The 13,515-nt window shown below is 60.2% G+C and overlaps 1 protein-coding gene across 4 annotated transcripts in view; it reads right to left on the reverse strand.

The window, feature by feature from the left end:
- NFIC (nuclear factor I C) overlaps positions 1 to 10,599 on the reverse strand; it is a 70,518-nt gene extending 59,919 nt beyond the window's left edge. For 3 of the 4 annotated variants that reach the window (XM_055547319.1, XM_055547317.1, XM_055547314.1), the window contains exon 1: positions 3,482 to 3,605. In XM_055547319.1, coding sequence (XP_055403294.1) covers positions 3,482 to 3,511 — 30 coding nt within the window. In that variant the 5' untranslated portion in view covers positions 3,512 to 3,605. Of the gene's footprint in view, positions 1 to 3,481; positions 3,606 to 10,240 lie in introns of those variants that run through there. The other variant, XM_055547325.1, reaches the window with a different exon arrangement.
- Positions 10,600 to 13,515: the final 2,916 nt, after the last annotated feature.

The raw sequence follows: 13,515 nt of genomic DNA on the forward strand, positions 1-13,515 counted from the left end.
AGCCAGTACACATGTGTGCGGGTCACTGCGAACCCGCCTGCTCATGGGACAGGAAGCCCCAGGACATTTGGTGGGTCCCATCCGTTAGGTGGGAGACAGGAAGGTAGGTCAGCTCAGGCAGAGAGCGAGCGAGGAGGGGAGGAAGGGAGAGAACGCTGACTCGGCCAGAAGCCCAGTGTCGTGATTTACAAGGCACCCGACCCTGACGCGCTGAAGCACCTCCGCTGCAGAGGAGGGAGGGGTAGAGACACGGACTTAGACTCAGAGAGAGACAGAGAGAGGGAGAGAAACACGGGGCGAGGTCGTGCCTTGTACAGGAGCCAATCAGAGACCACCATACCACAGGTCGTGGAGGGGTAATCTCAGGGAGCACCCACCTGCCCAGGCCTGACCAAACAGTCAGGAGGGCAGTGGCTCCAGTTCCAGACTCACCAGCCATGCTGTGCCACCCGGGGGCAGGCCCTAGCTCTCTCTGGTCTTGGCCCCTCTCCCAGTCCTGAAATGCTGGGAGACCCAGCCCCCAAATCCCAGCAGACCCTCCATGAACTCATACTAGGCTGGCACTTCATGCCTTCTGTGCCCTGCCACAAGTCGCCACCACATACATCTGGCCCATAGGAGGCGCTTAATGAAGATCTATCATATTCAATCAAGACAGAGTCGGGGACCCTCTCCTAGCCTCAGTCTCCCCACTGGAGAAACAGTGATTTTTTAAAAAAGAGTGTTGCCCCACCAGGCAATAGGGTGAAGCAATGAAGGGAAGAATGAATGAATGAGGGGGGCCCTGGCAGCCGGCGCTGCTGTGGCCACGGCCCAGGCCCAGCCTCAGCCCCGGGGAATCCTGGGCACTGCAGCCAAGAGGGATTTGGCCCCAAACCCGGAATAACTAACGTGGCGGTAGAGGCGGGCGGGAGGGAGGCAGGGAGGGAGGCCCAGAGCGGGGCAAGCGTGGGGAGGCCGGCCTTCCCGCCGGCAGGATTTATGGAAGTAACGGCTGCTCCACACAGTTCCTCTTAAGAGTAAAAGTGAAAAGCGTTTGAGTCACCATTGAAACAAGGACGGCGCTCCCAGAATCCTCCAGGGCCGCCCGGGCCGTGGCCGCACTACCCCCACCCCAGGTGGGCAGGACCTTGGGGGTACAGGGCGGGCTGGCACCGGAGCAGCCCGGCTCCCCCCCTTCACACACCCCCATCCAGTCTCGGCTCTGAGAAGATCCGGGTCGGATCAGCTAAAAGGGAGCTATTTTCGGATGGGCTCAGGTCGTAAAATTAGTCAGTAGAGGAGGGGAGACAGAGGCCCAGAGATGGAGAGGGAGAGAGACAGGGAGAGATGCAGGCAGTCAGAGAGAGGTGGGTAGGGCGAGATTAAGATGCAGCCAGGAGTGGGGGTCCTCCGTGAACAGTCTTTCCAGATCCCCCAGATGGAAAGCCCAGACCAGACTGAGCCTGCATGCAGCTTTGGAGATTACACCGAGGCTGTGCTGAAGGGGGTCCCAGGCATCCCTCCAGGGTGAGGGGCACCCATGGGAGAATAAGCAGAGGAGAGGGATCCCCTTGCCTCTGGGTCACCCCATCCCCACCCTGGCCTGGGAGCTCCCAGGTCCTCTCTCCACCGGACTGTCTCCCTGTCGCCCTGTCCTTTGCACACAGAACCTCAGGTATTTTTCATTACCATGTTTCCACCGAGAGCCCGCCTGGCTGATCCTTGCCCTGTGCCCGGGGAAAGCCAGGCCCAGGGAGCAGAGGAAGGCCAGCTCTGCTTCTCACTGCCACCCCCCACCCCCGGGCAACGTGGACCAAGGCCTGTCTCCCAAGGAGTCCTGATGGGGGAATTCCAGGGCGCAGTGACAATAGGCTGCCGTCCAATCTCCTCGCCTGGAATAGCCTCCCTGGGCTCAGCCCCCCTGGGCGGTTCCCAGAGGGAGGGAGCCAGCAAGCGCGGGAAGGACGGAGGGGGCGGGGGCACCTTGGGGCCACCCAGGCCACCCCTTGAGGCCCAAGGTCACCCAGCAACCCTGACTAGGACCCTTATGGTACTTGGTGAGCTTTAGGGCAACAAGCGGCAGAGGGGAGCCAGCGATGACTGCTTTGGGGGACCCCAAAAATTGCTCTGAAGGGGAAGGGAGGTCTGGAGAGGGGCAGGGACATCCCCAAGGTCACTCGGAGGATAAGGGGTAAGACAGGCCCTGAGACCCCCTTGGCCTGGGCCCTCACATTCCCTGTGGGGAGCCAGAAACTGCGGGGGCTAGAGGGGGCCTGTGAGAAAGAGCCTGCTATGCGGGAGGGGCACCCCAGGATCGTGAATGGTGGCGGGGGACGCCCAGCAGAGACTAGCATCCACGTGCTCCCCACACAGTAGTTGGTCCTCAGGATAGTCGGTGGCCCGCTGGATGCCCAGCTTCTGCGGCCCCGCATTTGACACTGCCTCTCCCTCCAGAAACTGCCTCCGCAGCCGCTTGTCACTTTGAGGGAAACTGAGGCCCGACCCCCATGTGTTAAAGACATCCAAGGACGTGGGGTGGGGGCGGAGCTGGAGAGTGGAACCAGCAGACCTGGGAGGGTCCCCCTGGAGGAAGCTGGGGGAGAGAAGGGGTCCCCTGGGGCAACCCCGGGCACAGCAGCCCCCTCCCCACACACCCCCTGGGACATTGCACAAGGACCGAGTCCAGGTAGCCTGGGAGCGCAGCCAGGGGTGAGAGGCTACAGGAGGGGGCAGGGGCAGGTGCCGGGCTGGCGAGGGCGTCTGCAGCGCCGCAGTGCCCGGGCCAGACCCGGGCTCGCCCGGCCTCCCGGCTCCTCCCGCCGGCGGCGGCGGCTCAATAACCCACAATCGATGCAGCGAAAATATCGGGCGGTGTTGGGGGCGCGCGGGGAGTGGGAGACCCGACGGGAAGTTGGAGCACCCCCTCCCCCCACCGCTGGTGCCTCCAACTTCGCGTGCCCCCTCCCCCTCCGCGCACACGTGGGCCAATAATGGGGGGAAAGGCGGCCAGGGCCGGGGTGGCGGGGCACCACCTTATGGGGGGGGGCGTTTGTCCCCGTATCAGAGGGGTTCTCCCCTCCAGAGTCTCCTGTCATCCAGGGTCCAACGGGGACCCCCTCGATTCCTCCTATGAGCAGGCCTGGGTCCAGTCCGGGGGTTCGCACAGAACCCCGCCTTTGGCCTTCTCCCGGGCACCCCTCGACCTTCCCGGGTTGGGTGGGGGTGCGCCTCCCTGCGTCTAGGGAGGGCGAGACTGCAGGGTGAGCCCCCACGTCCGCCAGGGGGAGAGGTCCCGTGGGGCACGCAGGGCAGGCGTCCCGGGTGAGGGTCCCGGCCCATCCCCCCGCCGCCTACCGGACCCTGGCCTGAGGCGGGGGCGGGAGGGACGCGCGCCTTTTCCGTCCCGCCTCCTCGGGCTTCCAAACTCTGGGGCCCGGTGGCGGGGGGCGCGGGGCCGGGGCACCGGGGGCACGCACCCGGGGCCGGGCGGGGGGCGTACCTGGGTCAGGCAGAGCGGGGACGAATACATCCCGGGCGCGGCGGGAGGCGCAGGGCCGGCCGGAGCGGGCGCGCTGAACTTACTGAGTCATTTTTCCAAACCCCCCCCCCCCTCCCGCGGCCGCGGCCGGCGCGCTCCTCGCCGCCTCCTCCCTCGGTCTGCCTCCCTCCCTCCTCCCGCGCTCTCCCTCTCTCCTGCGCCCGACTCCCTCTCTCTCTCCCTGTCTTTCTCTCTTCCTTTCCAGCCCCCCCGTCTCTGTCTCTCTCTGTGTCTCTGTCTCTCCTCCCTCCGACAACCACCTCCCTCCCTCCCCCAATTTCTCTCCCCTCCCACCCCGAACCTCCCACTTCTCAATATCCAACTTTCAAAGAAACGAGGGGGGTAAAAAAAGAGCGCGAGCGAGAAAGGAAAGCCGCCCCCACCCCGCGCTCCCCATGCCTCCTGAACCCCCATCATTGCTTATGATTACGAATTTCGAGCCGCCCTGTGCCGGGGCACCGGACGGGGACCAACGGGCCTGCGCACACCCCAACCGCAGCGGGTCCCCCTGGATCGCCCGCCCGAGTCGAGTGGGTAGGGGTTGGTGGCTCTTGCGGGACATTTGGGGGCCGAAGGTGGATTTTGAAGGCCCCCCCCCCAACCCGCCCCAAGCTGGCCGGGAAGTTGGAGAAAGGAGCCAAGGTGGGGGGGAGGGAAAGAATGAAGAAGTGACGTGTGCAGAGGCCCGGCGCGAGCGCGCTTTTCCCCTTAAAGATGTACAACCCGGGGTGCATGGCGGGAGAAGGGGGTCTCATGGTATCCTCTCCCCCTGATAGCCCCGGGAAGCCAGACCGGGACTGCAGTTCCCAGGCAGAGGGGCTTGGCTACAATTGCCCTTCCGTAGCCAGAAGGGCCCCAACCAACAGGGGAGCCTCCAGAACTCTGCTCTTGCTTCCTCAGCCAGCACCAAAGGAGAACTGGGAGCTGGCAGGGGGGGCGGTTTGGGCCTCCCCTATATGTTTCCCCAGTACCCCAGGAGGAAGGTGTCCAGGAGGAACCTCAGGCTGGCCAGATAAACCCTTGCAGCCTCTTCCTGGGTGTCCAGTGATTCTTACCCCCACCCACAGTGGACCCATTTGACTGGATCCAGAAACTGAGGCACTGGAGTGGCTTGGAGCCCAGTTACCTGGCCCCTGAGCCCACATGGCAGGCTCTGTTGTTCTCCCTCTGGAGAACAGACCTGCCCTCCTCCAGTCTGAGCCCCCAGGGAGCCTGACGGACCTGGCCTCACCCCTCCCTGTGTTCATCCTGCACACCCTCCCAGCCTCTCTCAGGCACTTCTGCCACCTCAAAGAGCAGGATGCTTCCCCCTTGGCATCCTCCCCTGTGAAGTGCATGAACAGTGCCCACCCCCTGGTGTTGGTCAACAGAAGAACAGCACTTAGAAGCGCCTTGACCTTCTGTTAAATATGCACTGAGATGCTCTTAGAAAGCTTGGCCATTCTGACCCATCTCCAAGGACAAATGATAACCCCTCGCCAACTTGGGGCAGCTGCCCCATGCCCAGAAAGAATGTTTTTCCCCCATGTTATAGGGGAGGAACCTGAGGCCCGAGGTAAGGATGCTACTGACCTGGGCCCCGGGGCTAGGCCAGAAGGAAGCATGATTCACACGGGACACATATGCCCTCCGTCCTGCCGGCTCCCCCTGCTGTGAGTGACAGTCACTCAAATGGCACTTCACTAATGTTTTGTTTTTCTAAATTCCCACTGTGCAACCATGGGGGGCATTTAAACCTCAGGATGAAAGGGAGAGACAGGTGTCTAGGAATCCAAATGCCAACATAACAGAAAGCAATATTTTATTATTTTGAAAACCATTGTGAACACCTGGAGGGCAGAATCCCCAATTCACAGACATTTTCAAGTTCAAGTTGCCTTAGGAGCTTTCTCCCAGGTGGCTGCGACTGCCAGACTGTTCCCAACACCCACCTGGCATGCAGCCTTCACCAGGCAGTTTGGGTTACTCTGGAACGCAGTTTGGAGAGCACAGACTCTCTCTGTCTCTCTTTAAACCTCAGTTTCCACATCTGTAAAATGGTTACAATAGATGCAACTCTCACATTTTGGGAGGTTAGGCAGATTGGAGTCCTTGAGATAAGGTGTGGAAAGACAGTATTAATACATTAGTGGTGGCGGGTGCAAGTTCACAATTGAGAGTGAAGAGTTCTGTCCATCTGTCTGTCTATCTATCTATCTATCTATCTATCTAGGCTTCCCAGGTGGTGCTGGCTGTAAAGAATCCGCCTGCCAATGCAGGAGACATAAGAGATTAAGGTTTGATCCCTGGGTTGGGAAGATCCCCTGGAGAAGGAAATGGCAACCCAGTCCAGTATTCTTGCCTGGAGAATCCCATGGACAGAGGAGCCTGGTGGGCTACAGTCCATGGGGTCGCAAAGAGTCAGACATGACTGAAGCGACTTAGCAATGCATTTGTCTGTATCTATCTATCTATATCATATAGTTCAGCAGGAAGGGGTCCTTACAGTGTAAACAATAGGTCTACAGCAGGGCAGTTTTAGTGCAGGGTTACAGCCTTGGGTCTACGTCTCCTTTAGCCAGGAGCCCAAAGTGCCTGTGCCTCAGCTTCCCGTTCTGAGAAATGGGGTGATAATAGTTTCTACCCCTCTGGCCTGTTGTGGGTAAACCTTCCAATGTTTGGAATGCACATAGTGTTTTTGAAACACAACAATTGCTGGATTGGACCTATGTGTGAAACATCTGGGTAGGGGGGCATTGCATGACTTTAGCTCCTGGCGCTTTGGAACATATGTTAACTCATCTGTTTAAAAATGCTCTCCCAATCACTCACTCTTAGGCTCCTCTGTAACTGTCCCAGCTATAGATGCAAGAGGGTGTTGACTGTCACCCTATAACACTAATGCCAACAATCTGGAACCAGCTACCGTGTCCGTCGTCATGGGGACCAGTTCAGCAGTGCCACCCAGAAATACTACACAGCTCCACAAAAGAACAAGGGACTCCTACCTGGAGACGCCTCCAAGAAATACCCTACAGCCCAGGGCTCCTCCCCACTCAGCACTTGGGACCATCCTCTCTGATTGGGCTGTCCTGAGCACTATGCGGGGGTGGACAACAGGAGCCCCGCCCCCCAGTGACAACCACGGGTGTCCCCAGACCTCACTCAGTGTGCCCTGGGGAGAACCTCTGCTGTAGACTCAGCAAACAGACTCAAGATCGCATTTGGGAATTTTTTTTCAAAGAATATACATATATCCTTTATGAGAATGTGTACCTGTTACATGTATAGCTGCTCAGACAAAGCTGGGTGAAAATAGGGCTTTTCTGGAGTAGGGAGTCCCACAGGTGACGAGGAAGTGACGAGGGGGTGATGAGGAAGGTTTGATTTTTACTCTGGGCACTTCTACATCCTCTTAAGATGTTCATGAGTGGCTTGTGTTATTAAAAGGCAAACTTTTAAAATGTGAGTGGAATCCACAGCAAAATTTTAAAAAGCAAGAGCAGCTCAGGGAGGAAAGATAAGAGCTGGAGCCGCCTGGGAACCCCCCCAGCTGCCATACGCAGCAAACTGAGCTCCAGCCAGGTGGGCAGGACCATTCCTCCTCCAACCTTGCAGGGCATCCTGTGTGTCCCCATTTTACAGATGAGAAATTGAACCTCCAAGGGGGATGTTAAGGTCCTCAGCCTTGAGAAGTGATGGTGGGATGACATTGAGGCTGACACAGACATACAACACAGAGGCACACAAACACACCCAGCATGTCACGAAGAGATACACAGATGTACAGAAACACCTCACACGGAGACACACAGATTCTCGCATGTCACACAGACTCCGACAGATACCCAGACCCAAGGGGACACACACACAGACTCACGTAGACTCACAGAGAAACACACAGACCCATACGAGGGCATGCACAACCCCAAATACAACACAAGTGCAACCAGCCACAATCACAAACTCAGACCACAACACAGCCATACATGCTTAGGAGCACACGCACCCATAGGCAGAATGCCTCCCAGGATTATACACCAGCGCGTACACACACACACACACACACACACACACACACACACACATTCACTCAGAGGCTTCCCTGGTGGCTCAGACGGTAAAGAATCCGCCTGCAATTCGGGATCCCTGAGTTGGGAAGATCTCCTGAAGAAGAAATGGCAACCCGCTCCAGTATTCTTGCCTGGAGAATCCCATGGACAGAGGGAGCCTGGGAAGCTATAGTCCATGGGGTCACCAAGAGTTGGACACAACTGAGTGACTATCACACACGCACACAATACACGCACGGTGACACACAACACACTGCATTCCTGCTCCTCCCTCATGGCTGACGCCTCCGCCCAAGTTGCCCCCACAGATGGAGTCTTTGCTCTCCAAATCTTCAGGGACCCTGGCTTGTACATGGTGCTGGGGGAGGGCGGGATGGGCTTGGCTCCTCCCCCTCCCACAAATGCAGGTGCCTGTTTGTGTGTCTGCTGCCTGCCTGTGTGTGATTGTGTGTGCACCTGTGTAGGGGCAGAATTCTATACATGTGTGGCTGTGAACAGATAGCTGTGAGGGCCACGGGTGTGTGCTACTGACTGCGATTACACGAAGGTGTTCCCCTGCGCACCCGGTGACAGGTGGGGAGGGAGGCCAGTGTGGTGGAGGGCAGTGCCTGGGGGTGGGGGGTGGGGGAGGGCAGTGTTTCAGCGCTGGCCGTGGGTGTACGGGGTGGCGAGCACAGGCTGTGGAGGGGCCTGAGAGTGGGGGAGCTCACATGAGCTGAGGACCCGAGTATTGGGTGTGGATGATTCCATGTCACTGTGGGACCCCTTTTTCTCCCCTTCCCAAACAACACCCCCAAAAGGGATGCAGGTTCAAAGTAAGACCCAAAGACTCGCACCTAGTCTTCGGGCTTTTATATTTAGAAAATTACATAAAGCGCCCTGGGGTGGGGCGTGGGGGCGCGGTGGGGATTCCCCTGGAGGGGAGAAAACAACACTGCGAGCCCATGAGTCTGGCCCGTCCCAGACTAGTGCTGGAGGCAGGGCTTGCGGCGCGGCTCCCTGTCCATCCAGCCCAGAGGGTCTCTCCTTGGCCACTTCCCTGGTCCAGACCTAACCCACGCGAGCTTGGGTAACCACCCATCCCTCCGGACCTCCTCAGAGGAGGAGTGGGGACCCCCGCTGCCCCGCCCCTCTCTGGGCCAGGTCCCCGCGCACGCGCAGCCCCTGGCGGGAGACGTCGCCGCCGAGTGATCGCGTCCCGGCGCCACCTCGCGCCCAAACCTCAAGCTGGGACCACCTGGGGACGCGCGCGGATGGGGGACCTCGAGGCAGGGGGAGTTGGAAGGAACTGGGTGGGGAGTGAGAGGAAGGGACAGAGCTTTGGCAAAGTGAAGGAAGTCACCGTCCCCCACCTGGTAGCTCGGGTTAGGGGGAAAAAAGGGACTGGGGGGAGTGGGGGAGAAAGCGTAGACCCATCCTCAGGAATAGTCACTCAGCGCCAGTCAAACGCACACAGTGACACCGAAATGTCCCCTGAGACGCAGTCACACGACACAGCTCCCCACTCAGTGGCAACCCCCTAACCCCCCCTCCCACTCACACGGGGACACCCCCACGGTCATCCAGGGACATCACATTCTCCGGGGACACACAACCCAGACACGCTGCTTCACAACACCGCCCCACGGGGACGCATGGCACAGTCGCCCAGTTACCCCAACACGTACACACTGTCCCATAGTTGAACAATGCTCTAACAACACGCAACACAACACACACACAGCCACGTGGATGCGCAGATACACAGATTCATAAAGGAGAGGACCCCATGCCTGGGGACCCACGGACAGGGATGGGACCACCTAGCCGCACAGACCCTCGAATGCACCCCCAGGAACCCGTGTTGACCCGTTGCAGAGCACAGGGGCCCCCAAACGCAGCCCTCGAGTGTGGATGCCACCGACACCGGCGGACCGGACACCGGAACCTTCAAGTGCAGCTACCGGCGCTTGCGGGCCTGGGGCGCGCCCGGCCTAGACCCTGTGACCCCTCTCGGCTAGGACCCGTCGCGCGACGCGGCAGGGCCGGGGTCGGCCCGGGGGCGGGGCTCAGGCAGCGCTAGGGCCAGCCGGGTGGCTGCCCCTGCGCGGCGCCGAGCGCGGCCGCCCGCCCGGCTCCAAGTTCAAGGCGCCCGGCGGCGGCCGCTGCGCGCTCTCCGCCCCTCTCCGCAGCGGCCATTTTCCGCTAGCTGGCGCGCCGCGCTCGCCCGGGCCGGGGCAGCCCGCTGGGGCCGCCGCGACCCCCGGGCCGCACGGCCCCGGCGGGCGCCCCCTCCCCGACCCCGGATCCCCAGCGGGCTGCGCGCTCGGGGGTCTCGAGCCCGGAGCCGCGCCCTCCCGCTGGGCCAAGGAGGGGGCGGAGGCCTGGCCTGGGGGGACCCTCTCTCGGGAGCCCCGCCCTCCCCTCTAACTCCGCCGCGCCCGTGAGGGGCCCCCCACTTGGGGTCCCCCGCTGCTCCCCGCGCGCCAGCTCCGCCCCCAGCCGCGGGGGGGTGGATCGGCGGGCGGGGGTCCCGGGGCGGCAGGCGGGAGGGGGGTTCCCCGCATCGAGCCCCTCCCCCGGGCGGCCCCCGCCCCCTGCCCCCCTAGACCTCGCAACTTTCGCCGGGAGCCCACGCACCACCCCAAAAACTCCCCCGGCGAAAACGAAAGTGGGGGCGGCGACGTACCATGGCGCTGCTGCGAGGAGGCGAGGCCGGCGCCGGAGCGAGCGCGCTCGGTCCCCGGCGAGGGGGGGCCGGAGGCGGCGGGAGGAGGCGGCGAGGGAGGGCGCGCGGGGGAGGGAGCGAGCGCGCTAGGGAGGGGGCGCGCCGTGCCCGCCCCCCCGGCTCAGGACCCTCCCCTCGGCCCGCCCTCCCCCCGGTCCCGCGCGCCGCCCGCGCCTCAGGCCGCTCCGCGTCCCGGCCCCGGCTCCGGCGGCTCCGGCTGCGGCTCCATCCCCGGCCCGGCCCGCGCGAGGGGAGGCCGGGAGAACGGTCGCGGCAGCGGGTCGCTGGGCCCGGGTCGGGCTCGCTGCGGAGGGAGCGGATCCACCTTTACGGCGCGCGCGCGCTCACACACACACACACACACAGAGGCAGCTGGGGACACTCGCGGCCCGGGCCTCCTCGACTCCGACAGCGACACAGAAAGCACAGCGACGCTCCTGAGACGTGTTACAGACACACACAGCCTGCGGGTGTCACCTAGATACCCCGGGGCCCACGCTCGGTTCGGTTCTCGGACGCACACCTTCTGCAGGATGCCACCAACACAGACACACTCACAACCTGCGGGTGTCACCCAGATACAAGGGGACCCACATGCTCACAGTCTGCAGGGTGTCGCCTAGACACCCACAGCCTCCACGCTGTCACATACACAAATTCACAGCCTGCAGGGTGTCACTCAGACAGCCACACAGACTGACAATCGCAGGAAGACACTTCAGACCTCGGTCTGAGCCCCATGCCGACCCCACGACCCCTCCCCCCCGGCCATCGCCGCAGCCACCCTTGCCCCCAAGTGCAGGTGTCCCGGATACACAGACACAAACACGCACAGCGGGGAGACGGGACAGATGGGGACACAGACAGACTCGGACAGCGAGGGTGACAGACCTGGGGGGCAGGGGTTCCCTGGGGATCCCGCAGGGGCTCCAGGCGGGGTGGGGGCGGGGAGCGCGCGCGGCGGCTCTGTGGGTGTTGGGGGGAGCAGGTGCCCCCTCCCTGGGTCGGGACTAATGGCGAAGCCTCCGCAGCGGGGGAGGGGCCGGACCGGGGAGGGTCAGCGCCCCCGCCCCTGCCGCGCGGGCCGCTGCGGGCTGGGAAGCCGTGCCGCAGCGCCCCCCCCACCCCCACCCCACCCCACCCCACTGAGCGCTCTCCCGCAGTCCCCCTCCTCGGGCAGCCGCAGAATAGGCACCGCCCCCTTCTCCCCGCCTCCTCCCCGGCTCTGCGTCTGGCGCAACCCCGGGACGATGCGAGGGGGGCTTGCTGAGACCTGGTGGGGTGGAGGCGATTCTGTGGCCGTCCTTCCGTCTGGGTTCCCCCCTCCCGCCTGCGACCTCACTTCCCCCAGCTGGGGCTCGGGGATTCAGGGATCCCTTTGGGGAAATGATTCCCAGCTCCCACAGGGAGAGCGCCAGGGTTTCGAGTCGGGGCAGGCAGCACTCCGGGAGCAGAATCAGGCCCTGACTGCCCTTCTAGAGCCCTAGCTGACTCTGGGGGCTTCTGGAAGTTCATTCTGTGCCTTGCTGGGCAAACTGGGGGCCGGCCAAAAAATCTCAGGCAAGCGGTGGTTAACAGCCCTGCCAACATAGCATATGTTCAGTGGTACGTAAGTAGCCTATATCTCAGGCGTCCAGGGAGCGTTCGCTCTGGGACGCTGAAGTTTTCTTCTTTCTTCTGCGCTTTCCTCTCTCCACTTGAAAAAAATTTTTTTGGCCGCACCCAGCTGCATGTGGGATCCTTGTTCCCAGACCAGGGATCGAACCCCTGCGTCCAGCATTGGAAGGCAGAGTCTTAACCACTGGATTGCTGGGGAAGTCCCCCTTGCCGAATTTTTTAAGAAGAAAGGGAAACTCAACAACCAGGATATCAGAAACCCAAGGGTCCTGATCCTGACGTTTCTAACCGGGTGCTTCGCGCAGGTCGGAATGGGGAGGTTCTAGAGTGGGCCTTCCGTCTCACACACCTGGAGCCAAAGAAAGTAGGGCGCATACCCCAGCTCTGGCTCTGGAGAGGAAAGGGTGAGGAGGACAGAGACCCACTGCTCCCAGCTCCTCTCTAATCGGCCTCTGTTAATCCCCAGCTTGAACACTCCACTCCTCCCTTGCCTCAGGGAATTAGGTACCTGGGAGGAGAAGAGGGGAAAGGAGACGAGGGAAGGGGTGGGTTAATGTCAGCCAGACAGAGATTCGGGTCTTGAGGGCTATCATGGAGGCCCGGAAGCTGCCCCCGTACCCGTCATTTTGCCTACAAGGCCATCCTTGGGTCTGCGGGCATAGAGTTAAATGCTTTACACAGGACTACCTACTCATTTACTCTTACAGCAGCCCTAGGAGGTGGGTGCTATTACCTCTATATCCCCATTTCACAGATGAGGAAACCGAGGCTCAGACCAGGTTTTAGACTCTTGCCCAGTTTCACCCAACCTGTAAGTGATAATGGTCCAGAGGACACTTTCCTGACAATGTATCTCCTAATTTTGGCTTCTTTGGCAATCTGCATAAGCTGAGATTCTCCCAAATCATCAAGTCTTGGTTCCTTTTTGCTTAACAGTGCTTCTCTCCATCTATCTCTTTCCTCTCACATTTTGCTATAAGCAGCAAGGAGAAACTGATCTGCACCTTCAACAGTTGGAAATTCCCCTCTGCTAAATATCCAAGTTCATCACTTACAAGTTCTGCTTTCTGGATAACTGTAGGACACTACTCTGTTAAGTTACCACCACTGTATATAAAAGATCCCCTTTCTCCCGGATGTGTTGACTTATGTTTCTTCCACCCTAGAACATCCCCAAAAGACAGACTGATTAGCAAACATATTAAAAATGTCCAGCCTTATAGAGACCAAAGAAAGTATAACAATAAGAACTTACCATGTTTTGGCACTCATCAAGATCAGTAAAGATTTCTGAATTGATAAAACCCAGTGCTGGTGAGGATGTGGTAAAACAGGCATTTTCATAAATTACTTGGAGGTAAAAGTATATATGAACTGGGAAAGCAGTTTGGCACACATGGTAGAGGCCTAAGACAAGTTCAGACCTTATGGTTCAATTTCTGGGAGTCTATCCTGAACTTGGGAAAAGGTATGCCCAATGATGTTTATTGGCACAGACTTGGGCAAATTGCTATAAATCAGTGTTTCTCAGCCTTTTTTCCATTATCCCTCCCTGGTTGTTTTAGACATTTTTTTCCTAATCACCTCTTATGAAATTTTAATACCACAGATATACCAAA

This window comes from Bubalus kerabau, chromosome 1, assembly GCF_029407905.1.
Source record: "Bubalus kerabau isolate K-KA32 ecotype Philippines breed swamp buffalo chromosome 1, PCC_UOA_SB_1v2, whole genome shotgun sequence".
Classification (NCBI taxonomy): domain Eukaryota; kingdom Metazoa; phylum Chordata; class Mammalia; order Artiodactyla; family Bovidae; genus Bubalus; species Bubalus kerabau.